The 23191-nt window shown below is 41.6% G+C and overlaps 1 protein-coding gene across 1 annotated transcript in view; it reads left to right on the forward strand.

Annotated features, from left to right (window-relative positions):
• The window catches only part of LOC109641408 (potassium/sodium hyperpolarization-activated cyclic nucleotide-gated channel 2-like), a 30710-nt gene extending 14436 nt beyond the window's left edge, over positions 1-16274 (forward strand). Inside the window, exons 5-8 of the mRNA XM_020105863.2 lie at positions 8755-8901; positions 9083-9323; positions 9415-9579; positions 10099-16274. Coding sequence (XP_019961422.2) covers positions 8755-8901; positions 9083-9323; positions 9415-9579; positions 10099-11048 — 1503 coding nt within the window. The 3' untranslated portion in view covers positions 11049-16274. The remainder of the gene's footprint in view (positions 1-8754; positions 8902-9082; positions 9324-9414; positions 9580-10098) is intronic.
• Positions 16275-23191: the final 6917 nt, after the last annotated feature.

Raw genomic sequence — 23191 nt, forward strand, 5'->3', positions numbered from 1 at the left:
ACTGGAGATATTAACTGTATCATGCATGATAAGCAAATGTTACCCAGAGATTTGATGTGATTTTAGATTTAGGTTCTGAGAGATTGAATGAAAGTCAAACATGCTAAGCAAAAATAAGAGAATCAGAAAACATCTTATCATAATCTTAATGAAGAACTTTAAACAACTTGCAGATGACAAAAAAGTTCTGAAAACTTGTATGTGACAGTTTCATGTGACCTCACTTGTAGAAGGATGATCTTATTTAGTTACGCACAGAGAATTACACAGATTTTGTAATTGAGGTAAAGAAGAGTTTGGATGGTGGAATCACCATTTTCACTTTTGGTGACTTCACAGTGCGAGTCTGTACTGACCGGCCCACTGGGGAAGGTCAATGAGGTTAAACAACCTTCAGTTTTAAAAAGTTCTCTCAAAACAATGGCACAGGTTATTAACGTATGTATCATTTTTGGTTATTCTTCTCTTCTCTTTAGTCATTTTTATCTGCAGCTGATTTTACGTTATTAGGATTTCTATAGAATGAATATGACAAGTGTAAAACTGTGTGTATAACTAGCTGTAATGTGGTGCAACAGTATCAGGTCACACCAACACACTCTCTCCTCCACATGATCAGCTCCTGTTAAATCACTCACACACTGTTTGCTGTCATTAGAGTGTGTTTCTCTCTGACTGTATGAGACATCTCTCTCAAAGCGGTGATGGGGATCAGAGCAGCCCTGAGCCGTGCTGCAGCAGTGCTCTGTGGTGGAAACAGCGCAGCCTCTCTGTTTCCAAGCAGAGTCTCGCCGGCTGGGGAGCAGAGGGAGTGTTGCTGGCTCTCAGCAGCCAATCAGAGGCTGCGGGTGTGTTCGGCCAGGTAGAGCCACGTCGCCATGGTCTGGGCGTAGAGAGGGAGAGAGAGAGAGGGGGAGAGAGAGAGAGAGATATGATGTCCCCTTGGGCAGCAGTAGAATTGATGAGGCAGCAGACCTGTGTGTCCTGCCAATGTCATCTTGAAGGTGACGTAAGCAACCATGGCTGCCTCTCTCTCCCTGATCACCCACTCACTGGCTCAACATCTACCTGCACTCTCTCTCTCTCTCTCTCCATCATCTCTCATGCACCTTTAACTACATCCCTCTTTACATGATCTCCCTTTACCTCCTAAACATCTCCACCTGATTCCCTCCTCTATCTCCCTCTTGTCTTTATCTCTCCGTCTCCTTCCCTCCTGATCTCAATGTATCTTTATTTCTACTCCTCTCCCCTTCCCCCTCCCTCTCTCTCTCTTTCTCTATCCTGTCTGTTGGTGGTGTCCTTGAGAGGTACAGTGCTAGTGCTAACCGGCTGCTACAGGGAGCAGAGTGAGGGGGAGGGGAAACCTGTGGGAGACAGGAGGGCCTTGTTGTCGACACACGTCCTGGTTCACTGCGAAATATTTGAATGCCATCAGCGTGAAATAGATAGAAGTCTGGCTAGAGTTGTGTGAAACTTTTCATGGGGTTTTAAGTGTTGATGGAAGCTTGAATCATATTCAATAAATGTTTCAGAAGACGGCGATTCAGCAGGTTGTGTGCTGACTGGTGATTTCTTCTTTAGTGTGCGTCCGGGAATGGAAAGTTAAAAGCCCAGAGAGAAATCCATTGTGTTTTATCTTTGAGGAAGGAGATCACTCCTCAGATGTTTTACCCTCAGTTGTTAATGTCCACTTGATTTTGCACCAGAACCAGTCTGAACACGGACTCAAGTCTCATATATTTACCCTCGACATGGAGCTTATGTTTTTATCTGCGTGTTTTTGTTAGCACGCAAAAACTGCCAAACCAATTTCCATTGAATTTTATGGAGGGGTGGGGCATAACCCAAGATCCAGATGCAGATCCAGAACACCATGTTTTAATTTTCTGAATCAAAAAGGGATTTTTTTTAAATGTACTGTTGATTTCTAAGAGAATAATTCATGGATCAGACATATTTAGGTGGCTGATACATGTTTGTGCAATTTGGTGTAGATCAGATAAAAATGTAAATATGGTTTCATAGGGGGACTTTTGGGCCCTTGATGAGTTAACTTTGTTTAATCCCCAAACATCCAGTATTTTAGTCAGATTTAGATTAAATTAAGGAAGTAAGTAACATACATGCTTTCACTACAGAATGTTTTGCTCATAATACTGAGTGTATCCTCTCACATTTAGACATTTTCTAATATGACTTCACTCCATCCCAGAATATAATGTTTTTCTGCTGAGGGCAGGAAACTGCACATCCTCAGAACTTTTTCTGACCAGTTGTCAGATTATCTTTTTGCTGCTCTGTAAGGATTAGTTTTTGAGCTGAAGATGGATATGTTAAAAAAAGGAAATAAAAAACAAGCAGAGCAGAAAAGTGCCAGTCATGACAGTGAAGCGGGAGCGGATGCTGCTGGGTGAATTTACTACACCCCCACAAAGGACTGCGAGTGGCATGTTTTATTCTTTTAGAAGGTGTTAGTCAAACAAGTCTGTCGGCAGTCTGTTACAACCCCAGTGAGGCTCGGGCTCACATTGTGCAGATGTTTCTATTTCAGCCCAGGTGTAATGTCTGATCCAGGCAGGTGGAATTTAGGGAGGATTTTGGTTTGGTGGCTTTGGTGCAGAGAGCTGTGAGTTATTTATACACAAACATGCAAAGTCACAGAGAGTTAGAGACAGAAGCAGCCTCGCTTGTGTCACCACTGACAAATTTAGGAAGGTATTTCTGGTGATCACGGAAATTGAATAAGGCTCTTTGAGATCTGGAGGTCAGAACTAATTTGTGTTTATATTTTACTTGCAAACCTGCACTTCTGTCCAAGAGAAACACTTCTTCACCCACACTGTTCACTCTATCACTAGTGTTCTCAGTCCCAATCAGACTCAGTCTCATTATGCCTCCATGCACCAGTGGCAGAATAAGAAGAACAGGATTTTATTTAGATGCACTGATGGTGGCTTTGCACTCATTTCATCATCAGTCTGTTGACATCTCTGTACTTAGACTTGTCTCAACTGTCAGAAATTCTTGACACCTCTGGGGGGTCGACATGAATGTGTGTTGTTTCTGGCCCAGCGGTTCGTAATCATGGTTTAAAAAGATGAAGTACATATGACATGTACAGTACTACTGTTTGATTGACATGTGTTCGACTGACATCACCATTTACATCACCTGTCAGCGTTAATAGCACCAGTAAGGATGGGAGAGGATCACTTGGTTTCCTCTGCACAACTGAAACTTTAACAGACACTTTATAAGCTATAGGGGTTATTGTATTGTGTAGTTTGACAAACATGCTAAATTATTAAGATCATTCAGCAGCTTGAGACGCAACCTCTGCTTTTTCTCACATTAGATGTTTTGACTGCAGGAAAAGCACATAAAAGTTACAAATAATACAAAGCCTAAGCTTTTAAAAAAAAAACTGATATGTCAGAAAATGTCCTCAGTGAAACAGACACATTTATTAACTCAATTTTAGTATTTCCTCTTTTTGACAATATAAATAAAATAAATATTTACAATTTACTTCATTTATTTAGGTTTTGGGTCTGGATGAAAAATTCGAATTAATTATTTTAAGCATTACATATTTAAGAAAACCTCATAGTGTGACAAAATTCTGCAGACTTATAGTAGCTGAAAACATAGCTGCTGTTGTTATCCAATCAAAGTTTTATGGGACAGTGAAGAATATGTCAGAGAAAAATAACTTTGCTCAAAAGGATAAATCATGCCTTCAAGGCGGAAGCTATGACTCTGCACCAACACACCTTTTGCATGCATAATCTGCTCTTAATGGCCTCGCCGGGTTTTTTACACTGAATCAGCGCCTCTCTCTTGTAGTGGTGGAGACTAATCTCAGTCAGCGACACAGAGAGCCGACACCATGTCTGACTTCTCAGCCATGATGTGGCACTGCACGGGATACAACATTGTTTTCTATCCTCCTCGTCTCCGTCTTTGTGCTGCTGACACCATCAACAGCAGTGATCTGTCTTCTCTTAGCCAACACTGCTTGTCACTGATCGCTCCAATTATCTAGAACCAGGCTGACTGTGCAGAGACAGTGGCCAAAGAGATTCCTGTTCACCTACATCTACAACAAAAACAGTGTCCCTGTGGTGGTGCCAAATCATAGTCTCTATTCTAGTAGAACCCCTATCAGCCAGTCTCCTTTAGTTATCACTCCCTTTGACTGAATCATAGGTTTTCAGTTTCCTCAGAAGCCTGGTTTCATTTAATGAGTCTTTGTACTGAGTGAGACCCCACAGTGTGTTGTTCCTCCCTCTGTACACATCTTCCAACTGAAGACAGAGAAGACGAGCTCTGACTCGCCGCTATCTGATTCTCTTCTCTTTGGTGAATGTGCTTTATAATGTAATGAGACGATTTAGCCGGGAATGAAGTGAATGAATTAAACATCTACATGGCCGTTTGGGATGAACCCGAATTAGAATTTCCAATGGAGAGAAGATGAGGGATGAATGAGCAGGAGAGAGGAAGCGAGGAAAAGGAAAATAGGAAAAGGCAAAGGGAAGGGTTTTAAAGAAAAAGGCAATGAAAGAAATTGAGAAAGGGTGGCAAAGGAAAGGAAAGGACGGGGAAGGAAATTTAAATTAATTTAAAGCCTTAATTCAAAGAAACAGAAAAGCAAGAAAGTAGGAATATGATTAAAAAGAAAAAAACAGAGAGGAGAAGAAAATCCAAGGAAAGGGTTGGAAAGACAGAGGGAAGGTAAAAGAAAGAAAAAGAGGTAAATAAAATAAATGGAAGGTTGGGAAGGGAAAGGGAATTTAATAAAACAGAAAAGAAAGAAAGAGGGAAAGTATTAAAATAAATATAAAACAGCAAGATCAGAGGAAAGACAATGGATAGAATTGGATAGAAAGAAGGAAGGTAAAAAGAAAAAAGAAATGAAAGGCTGAGAAGTGGGAAAGGAAAGGAACAAACAAACAAACAAACAAACAAAGAAACAAACAAACAAACATTCTCCTCTGAATGATAATTAGCAAAATGGACATTTCTAAAAACAGTATTTTAGATGACAAAATGTCAGCAAAGCATTCTGTCATCACAGTGACACAGAGAGTGGATGTCCGCTCTGGACGCTGCTCGGGACTCTCCTCTGTGACACAGCAGAGATTTCAGACGAGCTGGGAGATAATGGACGCGGCTCTCTGAGACGTGTCAAGTCATCCAACGCCACCATCTCAAAGTTCTGTCAGGCCTCTGCTGCCTCATTCTCTCAGACCCAGCTGAGCCACAGTTGGCTGGAATGAGTTGTCGTGTTTAACCAGAGCTGCTCTGTCACTTCATCTCAGCGAAGGGGGAGAATATGAGGTTTTCCCTCCCCTGCACGGACACCCCACACCTCCGCTTTGTCCACAATCAGCACTTCTGCTCTATGAGACTCGCAGCAGCTGTTGCATTATGACATGTCAGGGAGAGAGTTGTGACACAGGGTCATTTCTTCAGGCCTCTCTCCATCTGCAGTTGTCAGGAAGCAGAGTTGCTCATGCAGGTGAGACTCTGTGTTGCGTAACCCAATCACAGGAGCTGCCCCCCTGTATAGATGCTGAATGATTCAAATGTGTATGTTTGGTTTATTCATGTTTATGTTGTGTGGCAGTGGGACGCAGAGTGGATGTCAACAGGAGACCGTGGTTCTCATCGTCGACTCTTTCCTGATGTGCTCACCCAGTGTTTGTGACTGTGAAGACAAAATGATCTGTTGGCATGTGGTGGAATAATTATGATCCTGCTGTTCTGTACTCTACTCCTGAAATAAAGAAAGGGAAGACGAAGAGTACGATTTTATTGCCTACAAACAAAGAGGCAATCTGTCTTTTTTTTCATAGTAAACAATTTCCAATGTAGGAATGTGTATCAGATGCAGATGGACTTCATTACCTCTGCCAAGGATGTTTACGTTTTCATCTGTGTTTGCTTGTTAGTTAGCAGGATGCAGGATTTTCTTTTTCACTTTCTCTAACATTGTTAGACATGACAGTTGGGACTAAGTGAAATGCAGCACAAATTGCTACTGAGTACCAGGAAGTGGTTAACATATTTTAAATTATATCATATCACTTGAGCTGTCTATTCCACCTAAATTCATAAAGTGAAGTCCCTCCGTCTTTGAGATGTGGTTACATGCAGCTGCCATGGTTTTTAGCAGAGAGGATCCAAATGCAGGAATGGAAATGTAGGCTGATGAAGAATAATTGAATAAGAAACACAGTCTTACGTGCTGCAGTGGCAGGCAATCAATGCAGAGACAAGAGGTAAATTAATTTAATTAAAAGTCAAACTCAAACACAAGGAAAAGCATGTGTACACAGAAAAACTGAAAAGGGAACGGCACAAGGGAGGCAGGGATATCTGAACACAAGGATGGGAAACAGGACTAAGACAGGAAGTAAAGAAAGGGAGACACACAAGGAACAAAGTTTCTCAGAGAACTGAGGACAACAAAACAAACAAAACAGTTTTGGAAAACAAGGAACCGTCCATACCATAATTCAATGCAACAGAAAATCACATAAGCTCCTTGTGTCACGGACAGGGGTACACTTAATTATGCTTAATTACGCTTAATTATGGTTGAGCAGTCCATGGGAGACCCCAGGTATACTTCACAATTTGTGTCTGTCAGTTTAACAATGCTTGCAATGAAGATCTATTTTTAACAAGAGAAGAAAAATCAGGCACGTGTAGAGTGTATATATAAACAGGTGAAATTTGATGTGGATCTGGATTTTACGAATTGAAATAACAATGCTTTTTATCAGTGGTTCGATTCCAGTCTCCCCCATTTTGCATGCTGAAGTGTCTTTGGGCAAGATACTGACCTCCACACTGCCCCTGCTGGTTGTGTGTGTTTGATGAAGGATTACTGCACATAGATGCACTGTGTGAATAAAGAATGGAGTGGTGGTATTTTGTATTCTAGCTGTTTTTATGTTGGGAGCTGAGAGTATATGAGGGGAGCTGCCACACCCCCACTCAAAATAATTTTTTGGACAGCCTCATACAGGTGCAGGGTTGAGCTGTGGTCTTATTGAGCTTTTCATTTGAGCTAGAGCGCACACAATTTGACAGCAAAGTACAAGCAGTACAATCTTTGTTTCAGTGTTTAGTTTAGTGTCTGTTCTGTTTACCACCACATCTTTCAGTTCGCCCTCTCTGCAGGCCGGCCACGTACTGTAGTCCTCTGTTTGTCGCTGGTCACTGTGGATGGATCGTGTTTAGCATATCTCAACAATAGAAGCTGATTGCTTGTGTTGTTGCCGTGTTGGACCCTTCACTTTTTATTGATCTGGCATTGATTAACTTCTTGGTAGCGCTGATCAAAGAACGAGCGTGTTCATCTCAGTCGGCAGCTGAAGGGCGTGAGCTATAGTGCTGTGTTGTGTGCTTGTTTGTATTGACTCTGTTTACTCACTCACTCAAATGCAAGAGAAATACTGATGCATCATCCTCAAATAAGATACCACATCATGTGTCATTGATAAGTTACGAAGTTGTTGATAAGTTCCCTATTTGAGTCTGTTGTTTGTGATGCTTTTAAATGAAATATTATTTGAGGATAACACAATGAAATTCAAGTGTAATATAAATTACAGCCTCATAAAATGACCATTGAAAAATATAATAAGTAACAGTTTGTCTTTAAGATGTCTACAAAGGACCAGACCTATGTTACATTTTATTTTTCCAAAAATTGTTCAAACCATGAGAAAAAATTTAATTCAAGGTAACAGGACATTTCATGTTGGTCGCCTTTTAATTACTTCATGTCCACTTTACCCATGGCTTTAGCTGCATGACAAAGGAAAAACACACTTGTAGCCAGTCAGGCGGTTTCTTCCTTCCACTGTTTGTGCTGCCATTACATATTGTACATTACATTGAATTTAAACCTTAAAAGGATGCACTATAAACCGAACTTTAAAACCTTCGTGAAGAGGCTATTGTGTCAGAAAAAAAGAGTAACTGCTGATGAATCATAACAAGTTTATATGACATTTTGTGTTTTTCAGGTGGCTTAATACAATATACAAAGACTTCATTTACTGTATGTGACGTGCAATTCTTACTGAAACTTATTCATGGGCACATGATCTGATCCCTTGTGCTTTGAAACTTGTTCAACAAATTATTCATGTCTTTGTTTCTGTGTATTTACTCCTTATGTTTGTTTAAAGGATGAGGCTGTCAATATTCTACATCTTTGTGCTTGTTTATTTCCCCTCTCTTCTTCACCCTCTCTGTAACTCTCAGCTCCACGCCCATTCTTCTTAGATGTAAATAGCATCCAAAAACTGGCAGGTTCTGTGGTTTGTAGTGAGCATGACTCATACGAGAGAAACAAGACTTTTAGCGTCCACTATTTTCAGCTGCGGAGGGTAACGCATTTTGTGTTGTGAGTATTTTACCAAAAATTAGGACAGTGTCTGTGGGTCTGACAAGATAAGCCACACTCATTATAATGATGTGTTTTAGCAGTTTTCAACAGAATGAACAGAGGCATGTGTCTATCATGTCGGCGCTACACAGACATTACTTTTATATATACTTTATTGTGTGTGTTGTCACAGGATATGCATTGAAACATATGGAATATCACCAGCTCCCATAATGCATTAGTTAACATGCTGACGTTGGGTTAACATAAATATTTGTGGATATTTTTTAAATCAATATGTGCACTGCATTAACACAATATTATCTCTCATTATCTCTTAGTACAAACAAGTGGAGCAGTACATGTCCTTCCACAAGCTGCCTGCTGACTTCCGACAGAAAATCCATGACTACTATGAGCACAGGTACCAGGGCAAGATGTTTGACGAGGAGAGCATTCTGGGAGAACTCAGTGAGCCACTCAGAGAGGTAAACACACAACAAGACACCCAATGTCAACTTACATAGTAATGTTATATAGGTGAGACACAGTTTTTTTGTTTATTCAAAATTAACTTTCACACTTTTACTCATGCATGCAAAAGGTCAGTGTTAGTACCATGGTGTCTCGTAGATATATTTCTCTGTTCTTGTATGTACCCCTTCTTAGGAAATTGTCAACTTCAACTGTCGCAAGCTGGTGGCATCCATGCCGCTGTTTGCCAACGCGGAGCCAAACTTTGTAACAGCCATGTTGACCAAGCTGCGTTTCGAGGTATTTCAGCCACACGACTACATCATAAGGGAGGGCACCATAGGAAAGAAAATGTACTTCATCCAGCACGGAGTCTGCAGCGTCATCACCAAGGGCACCCTTGCAATGAAACTCTCCGATGGCTCTTATTTTGGAGGTTAGGAAACAATTTGTGGCTGCCAAGTACCTTTTTTCCTGTGTTTAAAATCTTTTTTTAAGTGGTTGCTCTTTGTCTTCCCTTGTTCCAGAGATCTGTTTATTGACGAGGGGTCGGCGCACAGCCAGCGTGAGGGCAGAGACATACTGTCGACTCTACTCTCTGTCTGTCGACCACTTTAATGAGGTGCTGGAGGAATACCCTATGATGAGAAGAGCCTTTGAGACTGTTGCCATTGACCGATTAGACCGCATAGGTATATAATTAAAACATTATATTCACAGCAGATTGTAATGAGGAAAAAAATCATCCAAGGTGCATTTATGCTGTCAAACATATGATTAGCAATATAAAATCATGTAACATCTGTGTAGGACCATTTAAAACTATGATTCTCTGTATATTATATATTTTTTTATTTTAATAAAAGCGCAGAGTATTCTGAATTGAAGCCCATGTTCAGAAAGCAAAATGATATTGTGCTCAGGAAATGTTTCCTTAATAATATTAAAATAAGCAGTAAAATGAGCTGTGCTGTTTTCTCAGAATGACACAGGACACTGTAACACTAGATGAGAGTACAGGGTGACACGTCCATTCCTCTGGGCTTGTTCTACTGGAGGATGTACCTGAAGGACATCACATGCTATATCTAACTCAAATTTATTTTAAAAAAATCCTCCATTTCACACATTTGTTCTGCCTTTCGTCCTCCCTGTCCTGTCCTTTCTCATTTCAGCCTGTACCGTATCAACGTATTTGTTTCTTTCTGCAGGTAAAAAGAACTCTATCCTGATGCACAAGGTTCAGCATGATCTCAACTCTGGTGTCTTCAACAACCGGGAGAATGAGATGATCCAGGAGATCGTCAAGTATGACCGTGAGATGGTGAAGCTGGTGGACCTGCAGCGGCCACGAGCGATGTCTATGACCCCTTCCATTGGCGGTATCTTTGCTCCCCCTGGTCAGTCACAGTCAGGCTCTGCTATCGCCACCCTCCAGCAGGCCGTGGCCATGAGCTTCTGTCCTCAGATGGCGAGTCCTTTGGTGGGTCCAGGGACGCTGCAGTCTCCTCGTATGGTGCGAAGGTTTCAGGTAATGCAGAACATGTCCAGCCCAGTCTCCATGTCCCCTCTTCAGTCTCAACCACCTCAGACGATCGGAGGGGCGTTTGGATCTGCAATCTCCAGCCCTCCGGTCCAAAGCCCGCTCGCAGCTTCAGGACGGACTTTCCAGTACATGGCGAGTGCCGGACCCTCTGGGTCCCAGTTGTCCCTAGTACAGCACCATGCCCCCAGTCCCACACAGACCCAGCAGAGGCCTGCCTCACACAAAAGCACCCACTCCCTTCATACAGGCAGCTTGAGTCAGGATAGCCGGGCCCTGTCTGCCTCCCAGCCCTCACTCCCCCAGGAGGGAACAACACAAGCTGCCTCTGCAGCCCCCAGTCCTTCGCCCTCTACCCGCACCTCCAACACCTCCATCGGCCCCCCTCAGCCCTCTCATTCAGTCCTGCCCGGGTCCTCAGGGGTGGGGAGATCGGCAGGAGCTCAACAGAGGGTGGCCTTTGCCTCCACACCGCCTCCTGGTGGACCTGCTGGGATGGGGGCAGTAGCAGCAGCTGCTGGATCAGGACCTCCAGACTCTGGAGTTCCCAAGAAAGATTCAATTGTCAGCCTTCCAGAGCTAGACTCTGCCAGATCCCGGCTGTCTTCCAACTTGTGACCCTGGTAGAGTTCAGGAAAGAGGCCTTTTTTGTAGGAGAATCTGTTTGTTTTAGGTCAGTCCAGCTGATCTGTCAGCCTGCTAAATGACCAATCAGCTACCGCTCCTCGCCACAAGTCATTTGACCTGGATGCACTGTGTGGCGGTGTCAGCAGAAGGAAAAGAGCAACTCAAAGTCTTGAGACACTTTGGCTATGAGGAGTCTATACAATTAAACATGTATAACTTAAGGTTGAACTGGTCTAGTCTACTGTGCCAGCACCTTTAGTCTTAGTATCACCCCTTACACTCTGCTTCCAAACACCTACTGTATATTGCTGTCTTTACTGTAAAGATATGAAGAAACGTATGATTAATGTAACTATTGCATACTGTGTAGAATCCATGCAATGCAATCTAGCAGGAGCTGGACTTAAAAATGAAAATCAGGGACTTGAGGTCAAATGACAATGACATTTTAAGCGTTAAAAAAGTGTTTTGAGTGTAATTTTTTCTGTATAAGCTGTCGTAGCAAAAGAACACATTGCTCTTCATATTGTTTAAAATAGTAGTGAAATTAGTGTTTTAGACCGCTGGTCGATCTTACATCGATGTGTAAATACTTGATGAAAAAAGTACGGAAGGATATTATATTCATTGTATCTACCCAAACCAAAGTTGAGCTTGAACACAAAGTCTGGTTGTGTCTGTATCAACTAAAAAAGAAACATAGAAGAAAATGCCATTTATTTAACTGCCTTGATTCAACGTTAGAAGCCATATATTTGGTTTGTGTGTATGTATATATGTGGGTGTAAGTTTGTGTGCGTGAGTTTGTTGGTACGTTTCGGTTCTATTTTGCGGAGAATGGACTCACACACTCTCTACACTGCTTTGTCAAGCATGATTGGTTTGACATGCCGACGGCGGCGCTGACGTGTTCCCCTGAAACATCTGGGAGGTGGTCAGCTGTTCTGTCCGCACTGATTGTAACCCTGAGGCAGATGTGGTTAAATAATCTGAGCTTTATTGAAAAGGAAACATTTGTGAACAACCCATACTGTATACTAGCTTGTTTTTTGTCTAGGTTTATTGATTAACACATGCAATATAATTCTGCAATACTCTACCCCGCCTATATATATAAATATATATATGAATATAAATATCTATACATATTCTGTACAGGAAAGTGAACTTCTCTCTTCTTCCTTTTTCTTTTTCTTTTTAATGTGAAATCTTAAAGAATCCAGCAGCTATTGTGGCTTCACTTGAGGTATTGTAATCCAGTGACCATGTCGTTACCTTAACCAAAAATGTTTGAGGGAATGAGAGGACGTGCAGTTTCATTTTTGTTAAAACAGACGGGACAAACTGCTTAGAATTGGTTCGGAGCCACAGGTTGAATTCACGCTTAGAGTTGAGCAAGTCATTTTAAAAAAAAATGTCACTTTAAAGCCAATTTGGAGCGGTTCAGACATAAGATGAATGGGGGGGGGGATTTGAGGTTGGCAATATGGGGCAAGAACTCCTCCCAGACTTTGTCCCATATCAAAGTCTCTTTGCACCCCTGCATCATCTGAACAATCTCAACAATTAGATCCAACAATCCCATATGGTTCAATTTTGGCGGTTGGGGCTTTATTTATTCTAAATATTCTGATCCTGTTGAACCTAAACGCCTTCTCTTGCTGAATGTATGCCATATGAGAAGGAAGACAGCTAATCAGATATAAACTGCCATGTAAATAAAGGGTCAGAGATTTAAAGGAGCTTTTATGATGCAAGGGTGTTAGTGGGCATTGCTGTATGTGTTGCTGAGTGTCTGTGCGATCTTTTTCAGTTCAATGATGCTTCTCTGGATTGCTGTATTTAACTTGTATGCTACCCCCCATGACATCCCCATCCCCACATCTAACATGAGAGGATTCATTTTTTTCATTTTAGTTCGTTAGTGAAGTGGGTGTGCACAGGAGCGAGTCGAAACCACTTTGAACTCCTTGGTCTATAGCGAAAACACTGAGGACGTCCATTTAAGCACCTTGTGTTGCACTACGACCTTGTAACCAGAAATGAAAATCAATGCTCTGTTCTCTTAAAACTGTTGCAGCACTTCTCCTGGAGCCCATTACCCAGTTAAACTGTACGGATGAAAGGTTTATCCAATTGTTATAGAAAAGAGGCAGCTGATACGATGTGTTTAACAAACACCATTTCCAACTTTTTTCAGCTCGGAGCATCGATCCAGAGCCAAACTGTAAAATCAATGCGATGGACATTTCACTCAGGTTTGCTACCTTTCCAGAGAGATGTATCGATCGCCGCAGCGCTTCTCATTGATTTATGTAGACTTGTCTATCCTCCCATAATCAACTTGTTGATTTAACCGAGCTTAAAGATTCCCCTTGAAATTTGATTGGCTGAGAGAAAAACAAGGTGGATCTGGCAGAGTTGCAGCCCTCAGATTGTTATTAGCACAACTTGCTGCCATTTTGTCTTGATTACTTTCCCTGAGAGCTGTTAAAATCTTGAAACAAGGTGTAGGTGATTGTTTCTTTTTTTTTTTTTTATCCAAGGGCTTCATTCTATTGCTTGTAATCCCTGGCTCATTGTTACTGTAGAACAGCCACATTTTCATTTTGTGTTCGATCAATAACGTGCACTAAACCTTGTTCTTCGTCATACCTGAGTCACGCTGCGGGGACCCCCTTCATCAGCAAAACAGGAGCTTTGTATTGCTTTTTTCCTATGGGAAAGGTACATGCCAAAATGCCAATACGATTGTGAATGAAGTCCATTTTAGTCAATAGCTGTTGTGTGCTTCAATACTGTTCCAGTGCAATCAATTGGTCCTCTTCCCTACTCCTTTGTGCTAATACCAGAGTTTGCCCTATTAAGCTGCTATCAGGACTGTGCTGATATTATTTGAATGAGTCCACAGTCAGTGAGAGCAAGATGGAAGGAGAGTTAAAGAGCTAATGTTTCAGGCAATATCAGGCACCGTTTCTGTTTCACTGCATCCATCCAATAAGAAACTGTAGTATGTAAATCACTCCCACTCGACGGGATGGCATCCCAGACACCTTGATCAGTAACTGCTCTGTTTGAACCCTCGGCTATGAGGCCGCTACAGCCCCAGCCGAGCGCATGCTCCTGTCACTTATCTTTCTCGTGTCTGTGTCACGCGTGTGTTTCGGTCAGCTCGGCCTCCAGCCACCGTCGACATGTTGTGCGTGTGTGATGCGTTGCTGTATTTGCCTGATGACGGGGGGTTCAAAGTGTGATTGTTTAACGGTCCTTCTTCTGGACCTTGCTGTGAAGTGGGATTGAGATCCCTCATATACATGTTTGACACTGACTGACAATTATTGAGAGCATCTAAGTTTCAAACCTCTCATTCTTGCTGTGCCAGATATAAAGGGTACTGAATGCCTTGGTGTTGATATGTTAGCAAATCAGGGTATTATTTCTGTTCGTACAAGTGTCTTTGATTTCTCAGTATATTTTGTTGGACTATTGTTTTTACAATGTGCCCCATGCACACGAACTGTATATACCTTGTGCCTAGTATATCTAGTTTCCACATAGTCTATTTTTGTGGTATGTATGTGCCTGTAAAAATGCAAATATGTGTTTTTATTTTCAACTTGCAATATATGTAAAAAAAAAATTAGATGAAGATTAGTATTGCTGAATTAAAATGACAATGTCAGTATATATAATTTTCCCTGATTTGGGAAACACAAAATTGCACATTTTTGTTGGTTTGAGCCTTCCAACACCATGCGCGCTGTACTCTGTACTTTTCATGTTCTGTATATATGGTATACACAGAGATGTGGGGCACATTGTTGTGTTTTTACCACAACCTGCTGTATCAGAAACATTTTCTACAGTGAGTGGGTGAGCTCTGACAGGCTTCTGGTGGATATCGGCAGTCTAGACGTTAGCTTAGATGACCTGCTTGCTGCACAGAGCCAAAAATGACGAAAATGAAAATAACGACTTGAACTGTGGAGATGCCCGCACAATAACAATACAAAAGCCTACGTTGTGCACATGCTGGAAAATCTTTCTCAAACTATATTGTTGCACAGTTCTTTAAACTCTGATGCTGGTTGCACACTGATCTGGTGTTTGCCATTAAAAAAAAGAAAAAAAGAAAAAAGATCTCCAAGGCTGAATTTGGCTCACGAGCCATAGCAGTCACGAACTCGACTCCCGGTCGGGTTACCTTGACAGATAATAACAGAGTGCATGCTTGTATTTTTCTTATCTAAGCAAAGTTCTTTGTGCGATTCTTAGTGGGACCTTCAAATCTAGACATTGTCGTGTACCAACTGTACAATGATTTTATTTAGTCTAACAGTTAAACCTTTGTGTCGTAGCTACTGTAGCCTGTTTAACTTACCTAAGCCTTCTCTTTGCTTCAGGACTGTGTATTGTGTGCTTGAGTTTGTGTGTGCGTGTGTGTGTTCCTGTGCCTTTCCTTCTATAATGTTGGTCCCACTTGAGAATATGATGCCATTTAGGGGTTTGAAACCCACAAGAAGCTAAGAGAGATACCAGCACAAGCTGGAAAGTGTTACACACTCACAAACTACATTTGTTCTAAAAAAAAATCAAATAAAACCAAACAAAAAAACCCTCCACTGTAATACTCCTAGAAATGACTCTGGCACATCCCTAGACTTAGTAGCATTCCACAGCCTGCACACGCAGCTCAGTGTGGGCATCCAGATACACTTTACCAGCACCATGTAGACGACAGCACAGATATCTGACACAGCATGTGTTTTCTCTTTCTCTCTCTCTGAAGACCAGTCTGCAACCACTTCAGGCTGTGCTCGGCTTCTGCTCTTAACAAAAAGGTTCAAGTATGTCACAACTCCAGCTCTGTCTAAGTTGATGTCTACAGTCCAGGGACAAATCAGCACTGAGCCCGAGCTGCAGCACTTTCAATTTGATCTCGAGAGATCAGGTGGATTCTTGGGACACTGGTGGTGATTTGTCTCTGTCCAGTCCTTTTGTGCCGAGATGCACAGCTGGCGGTGAGGGCACGGGGCTGATTTGAACCTGTGTCCACAAGGCTGTCTTGTCCACCACCTCTGCTGGCCGAGAACACAGAGCCACACCCTGGTCTCTCTCAATAAGCTGGTCTGTCAGTCAGTGGCAATGTTGTTTAAGCGTTCGTAAAAAGACGATACATTGTTGTGCAATAAAAAGATGAGCGCATTGGCATACTTATCTCTGTGTGTGGACTTTTATTCACTGTCTGTGCTGTTGGTCATGCTGTGATAAATAGTGTGTGTGTGTGTGTGTGTTTGTGAACCTTTAACATACCTCCTGGAGTCAAATTGGCAGCTGCAAACACACACACACTTCAACCTTGTATATCAGCAACCCCTCCACTCATCCTACACCACATCTCTCTGCAGACAGGGGCTCTGCTGCATCCCTGATGAGATGTCTGAGCCCAGTCTAAGAGCTTTCCGCTTATGAGTATGTGAGAGAGAGAGAGAGAGAGAGGTGGTGGTGTAGGATGAGTGGAGGGGTTGCTGAGAGAGAGAAGCTGTATTTCTTCCTGTACCTACAAGCATGTGCGTTCACATGCAAGGCCTGATTTTGTATTTGTCTGGATATGGAGAGAGAGTAAATGAACCACTGGCAGGAGAATATGTGTGTGTGCGCGTGCATGCTCGTGTTTGTGTGTGTGTGACAGGATGGGTGCGTGCTTGCGTGCGTGTGTGTGTGCATGCGTCAGAGACGAGGGCAGTCCAAGGACACATTCCTCTGGCAGCCTGGGAGCAGCACCCACCCTTTCCCTCTCTGTCTATTTCCTTTCCTTTGCACACACACAAGACACACACACTGCAGTCTGGGTCCTCAGCGATTATGCATGGTACACTGAGATAGAAAGATTAGAATTACAGGCAAGGTGAGGCTTCGACACAGAGCTTTACACACATTCATGTTGCCTCCTCACATCTACATGCAGTTCCTACAAATGTGGGTGAGGCCATCCGCACTGCGTGTACGTACTTTTACCTTGACGTGACATAATGTCCTCTCTTTCTACTGACACTCTCTCTCTCTCTCTGTCTCTCTCTCTCTGTCTCTCTCTCTCTCTCTCTCTCTCTCTCTCTCTCTCTGTCTCTGTCTCTCCATTTCATTGTAATTCAATGAGGAAGCAATGTACTGATAGTGGCTGCAGGCAGATACTACACCAAGTTGTGAAGCTATATGTAGTCTGAGTATATAATTTCATCCTGTAGATGGCCGAGGATTGTCCTCTACCTCTTTTCCTCTGCAATGCCGGTCCTCTGCTGTGTCCCTGGCTGTCCTACTTCAATTAATTATATCAACACGTCCCGCTCTACCCCCCAGGCTGTTTACCTCCAGAGGGCAATTTGCTTATTTAGCTGCTTACTGGTATCCCCCATCCATCTCCTCCAGTTTTCCTCGCACCGCTTGACACGTCTGGATTTTTGTACAGTTTAGAGCACTTGTGTCCCAGAAAGCAAAATGTGCATTTACTACTGTTGCAGTTCAGGTGCTCTTCAGGTGTGTGAGGAAGTAACACACGCACACACGCACACACAGACACACACAGGCACACACAAGCACAAAGGCCCATCCCTCTACCCTAATGTTTCCTCTTTCATGAAGGTGTGTCTCTCTGCACTGGTGAGCATCTGTAGAACAAAGCTCAGATCTGAATGCCAGGATTAGCATTTGGTCTGAGCTCCGAGTCCATGAATGAGTCAGTGTGTAAGACAGAGAGAGAGAGAGAGAGAGAGAGAGAGAGAGATACAGTAAATCATCTTACAGCCACAAGCGGCCTCAGTAACATCACAGTTTTCTGGACAGTGGGCTGGTGAGAAGTGCGTCAATCTGAAACGATCAAATGAAAACACATTGAGTGTAAGAGAAAGAATGGAAGGGTCTTATGGTCTTCTATTAGTCAACTTCAATATATATTTATATATATAATTTGTCGTTCATCTTCCTTTTTTATTCCTTTGGACAAAAATGTGATATTTTCCTCCTGACTGATCGATGCCTCCTCATCCAAGGACACTTCACCTACAAATCAACAGCTCGTCATTCAGCAGCACACTTACCGCAAACATACATCAAAAGACCAGAAATGGCAAAGACATATCTTTCATTGCTCTCGTTCCTGTCCAGTGATCAGCAGTATTTATGTGGAGCAAATTTAACAATAAACGTCCTCTGCTATAATTGTGGGTATTAACACATTTTTTTAACCACTAAATGCTAGGACAATTGTTTTGACCACTGAATTTGATTTCTTATATTGAGGCAGACTACAAAAGAAAATTATCAAGATCCTTTTTTAAAACAATTATCGATTATTATGTTTATTATATTACTTTCTATTATTAAATACTTTCCAATTAACATTTTGTTATACACTACTATAAATTCCAGTGCATGAATATATTTCAAATAGTTAACATTTTTCTACACCTTATAGTTAAAAAGTTCATTATCCAATGTTCTTGTGTAGTGAAACATGAATTCAGACATGAGATGCATTAAAATTGATTCATCACTGAAGAGATAAAATAACACTAATTATCAAACACTATATATGTGCATACAGCAACAAATTATCTAATGAGCACTGTGTTTCTTAAAGGAGGAGGAGGAAAAGGGCAACAGTAGTAACAAGAGCATAGCCTGGATGTAGCAGCTCGTATACATTCAGTGTATACATTCAATGAACGTCTCTAGATACTGTTTTATAATCCAGCAACTATTTCTTCTGAACTTCATATTTCTGAACTTCTGAACTTAAATCTAAGAAGAGCAAAACTTTTCGCCTGCTTAGATCTACGCACACTGAAAGCTGTTGTTATTTGATTTCCTTGTCTTGAAAGGATAAAAGATTATTTTTCAGGAAAGAAAAGGTAAAGAGGAGACGAGAATGTTTGGCTTCTCGGCTCTCTGTGAGCAGCTGGCCTGAGCAGGGCTCCGCGCATCTGCTCTGCTAAACACTTCCCATTAGAGACGACCCAGAAACGTCCATGAACCCTCTGGCCAATAGCACAGGAGAAAAATGGAGGGTGTGAAGTAAAAGGGAAAAAAAAAAAGAAGCAATGTGGGGAGCGAGGTGGTGATAAGCTAGAAATAAGGAGAACAGGAAATAAGATTCATGGAGAAATGGGGAGACATTTTTTTCCCTTCCCTCAATCGCTTTGTTTTACTAGCCAAACATTTTATCTCCTCTGGTCTTTCAGCTGTGATTGTTCAGCGACAGGAAACGAAGGCCCCTGCTCAATAATTTCACTCCATCATCCACTTCCAGCGATAATATTTGCTCTGGGCCCCCAGCTGAAGTGATGAAAGCCCAGACAGAGCTCCGGCTTCTGAATCATCTCATCTGTTCTGCTCTATCAAGGTCTGTACTCAGTGACACTGTGGCTATTCATCAGAGCAGACACACTCACATGTTCACACAGTGATACTCACTGTCGCACGCACACACACAATGAAAGAAAAATACCATCCTCCATGTACAGTCCTCATTGCAGAGCTGTTATAAACTGGTAAGAGAACACACACTAAAAACACCACCCAACCTCTGAGTCTGTTATTGCCAATGTCCTGTGGAGTTCTGACCAAGTACAGCGTGACATTGGCTCATCAACCACACCAGTCAAGTGTGAGTACCCATTTAGTTTGCACAGGCATACCTGTGACGCTACACATTATCCAGCTGATGGGTTTCACATTGATCACACTATTTCCCTGATCTACAGGAGGTGGTGACGTGCCAAGAAACAATTGCAGCGAGTAAACATGGATGTAAACAATGCCCGTATCTAAATACTTCATGGGCAGCTGTTGTTATGAAGTCAGATCATTTCTATTTCATTCTAAAAATCACAAATTACAAGTGGGTTTATAGCAGACGAGAAAATGTAAAACATTATAGCAGACAAGAAAATCTGATGCTGTACTTTCAATGTTTAAAGGTTAGTTTTCAACCTTGCTCTTATTCTCATCGTCGTGGTCATTCTGAGTGTGTATCATGCTAATTTTAACCTTACCACTTCTTGTGCAGAGATCGGGATAATGCCAAGGTTGGATTACCAACTGAACCGAAAAAGTGAAAATGAGCTTTTTCCACTCAATTCAAATGGTAGCATGTATCTTTGATTTTGTACAGAGTCCCTTCCAAATAACATAGAACAGATGAATAAATGAATAAATAATGTACAAATATACTGTGCACAACCCAACACAAACTTCACTCATCCTAACTCAGCTTTCATGGGCAAATCAATCAACTGTGCAAGAACTGCATTGTGCAAATGACAAGAAGAATTTTTTGTCCCGTATCTGAGGTGCTGCAGATTCACTCTGTGTGTGCATGTGTGCGTGTTCTTAGATATCTTTGTGAGGACTGTTTTGAGCCTACAACCTAGAGTGAGGATATTTTTGGAAAGTGAGGACATTTTGGCCGGTTCTCACTCTCTGACCCACTTTCAATGGGCTGTTTGAGGGTTAAGATTTGGTTACGTTTACGTTAGGTTTGGGTTAGAGATAGCCATTTCATTTTGACGGTTACGGTTAGGGACTGAGGAATATATGATGCCAATGACTGTCCTCATTAAGATGTGTGTGTGTGTGTGGTCCAGGTATTACTCATGTTCTTGGGACTTAAATCTGTTTATACAGTAACATTATGGGGACTCGTCTTCCTTCTGTAGAAAAAAGACAAGTTTCCATATTGTCAATCATTTAAATTATAAGATGACGAGATGTTTTAAGGTTTGGTGTAGGATAAGGTTAGGCATCTAATAACTATGGTTACAGAAAGTCTCTCGGAAATCAATGTTAGTCAAAGTCATGGTCTATGAAGTCATAGATACACGTGTTTGTTTGTGTGTGTGAGAGATTGTGAGGAGGCTGAGACAGTGACAGAAAACAGAGAGAAAACTATAAACAAGATAAACTATTTGTTGCTGTGACCCTTGAACAGAGCTATTTAATTCCGACGCCGAGCATTAGCCGAGGGGCCGGCGCTTGTTCGCCTGTTCTGTCATTGTGTTTGGCTATGTGACCATAATCGCTAATACACTGCTGTGGGGGCTCTTGCATTTTCTACTGAAATTCAGCACAGCAGAAACATAATCTCTAGTAAGGGATTTTAAGTGGCCTAAAAAAAGATTGATGACTTTTTGCTGAGGCATCTGAAGCAGGAGGTGAGGAGGACGAACAGCAGTGATGGTTTAATTGTCAGGAGGATAGAGAAACCCCACAGCATCCATCACCTTCACTCAGAGCACCCTTGGGTCCTAATGGCGCCCTCGTCTCTTTATCCCACCAGGGAACTGCTAAAACAAATAAAAACAATAAAGTACCTGAGGCTGTGCGCTCTCTAAAGAGTGTGGAAGCCATATCACTGTGACATGACACGTTTATCATTCATTTTTTCAGGGACGCTTTGCTCTTTATTTGGAGCATATATGGCCACACAGATTTTAATGTGGGATTATTTCCGAAATAAAAGTGCATTATGAAGTATATAGCTTGAGTATAGAGATGTTGTTGATCCTCAGTGAGTTTAATGTGTATGTGTGTGTCACTGAAACATTGTCTTCTCAGCTATTTTGTATGACTTTATTCTCCTGTTCACCAAATATGAATTGAACTGTTGAAATCTTAATAAATTGACTTTTTTTAACACAAATGCATTGCCTCATTAAAACAACAATAATGTAAACTTAAGATGGTGAGTTAAAATAACGTTTGTGTTTTCATTCATATGAGCAATTGCAATTTAGTATATTTAACTTTAATAAACTCAATAAGCAAAGGTTGCATCAACTGAATGTACTGTACTCTGCCTATAAGAGAGTGAGAAATGGTAGATTTAATTGAATGACAACATTAATTGAAATAATTTAGTGGTGCTGGGACTTTCAGCACAGATATGCTGAAAAATCAAGACTTTATTAATGTAAGAAAAATGTTTGCATCTGAAAAGTACATGGAAATCAGTGTAAACCAGAACTAGAAATGGATTACGTTAACTTTGGCCATTGTTTGCATTTCAAGTGAATGTGAAACGCAACATGTGTTGAGTAATCTTGTGTTTTTAATGTAAATGCTCTCACCAGCTTTTTTATTCTCCCTGCAAACTGAACTTGTAATTATACATTTGTTAATGATATTCATGTTTATCTGAGCGACTGTGACCTACATCATCAGGAAGGTGAGTGGAATAGATTGCAACTGAAAAAAACTATAGACCTCACTAATTATTAACAGTGTCAAGAAGAGGAGAACAAGTCTCGTAACAAAAGACACGAACACGAACACAGAGAGGCCACAGACATGGCAAAGAAATGGGCCTTTCAACTTTTAATGACCCCACTGATGAAAACGTTGGGCTTAAAACTGTGAGAACAACATTTCACTGAGGAGGTGAAAATGTGCAGCGTGTTCATAAAACCACTCAGCCTGTGGCAGCACCTGTTAAAGTGTGAATCTTAAATCAATTCACTGCAAACAAATGACAAGATGTTTGATCTGAAACAGAGATAGAGAGCTACAAGATATTATTTCACAAAGAACATGCACAAACTAATGGGGAACCTACTGAGCAAAATTGTTTTGACCCAGATTTGGCCCACATCTGACCCACATACCACGTGGAATGATGGCACTTGGGCGGTCTGCTCCTGTTTGCCAGATCTGGGTCACAAGTAAGCCTTTGCAAAACCATATGTCAAATAAAGGTGCCAAAGGTGAAGTGAATTTGTTTTGTGCTATTTGGGCCATATTCACCTTTTACCACATTTGATTTGCGATAAGTGGGCCACATCCATTTTGTCCAGGCCATAAAAAGGCCAGAGGTGCTGCGTGATTTTCTGAAGTGGCCCACATCCATATGCTGTCTGGGAATAGTTTAGTTTAAGTGATATTGTTTTGTCACTGTTTAGAAAAGCGAGTGAGTCTCAAAGTTGTTGTTTTTTCCATTAATGGCAGCCATGATGACTGGTTCAACTTTCTGCGATCTGTTTTATTCATCACCGTCTGTGATCCATGTCATCATATCAGGCCTTCATATGACAAGTCGAACCAATATAGATCAATGGTGAGTAATGGGAAGCTGGGGGCGTGAG

Source organism: Paralichthys olivaceus, chromosome 16, assembly GCF_024713975.1.
Source record: "Paralichthys olivaceus isolate ysfri-2021 chromosome 16, ASM2471397v2, whole genome shotgun sequence".
Lineage (NCBI taxonomy): Eukaryota > Metazoa > Chordata > Actinopteri > Pleuronectiformes > Paralichthyidae > Paralichthys > Paralichthys olivaceus.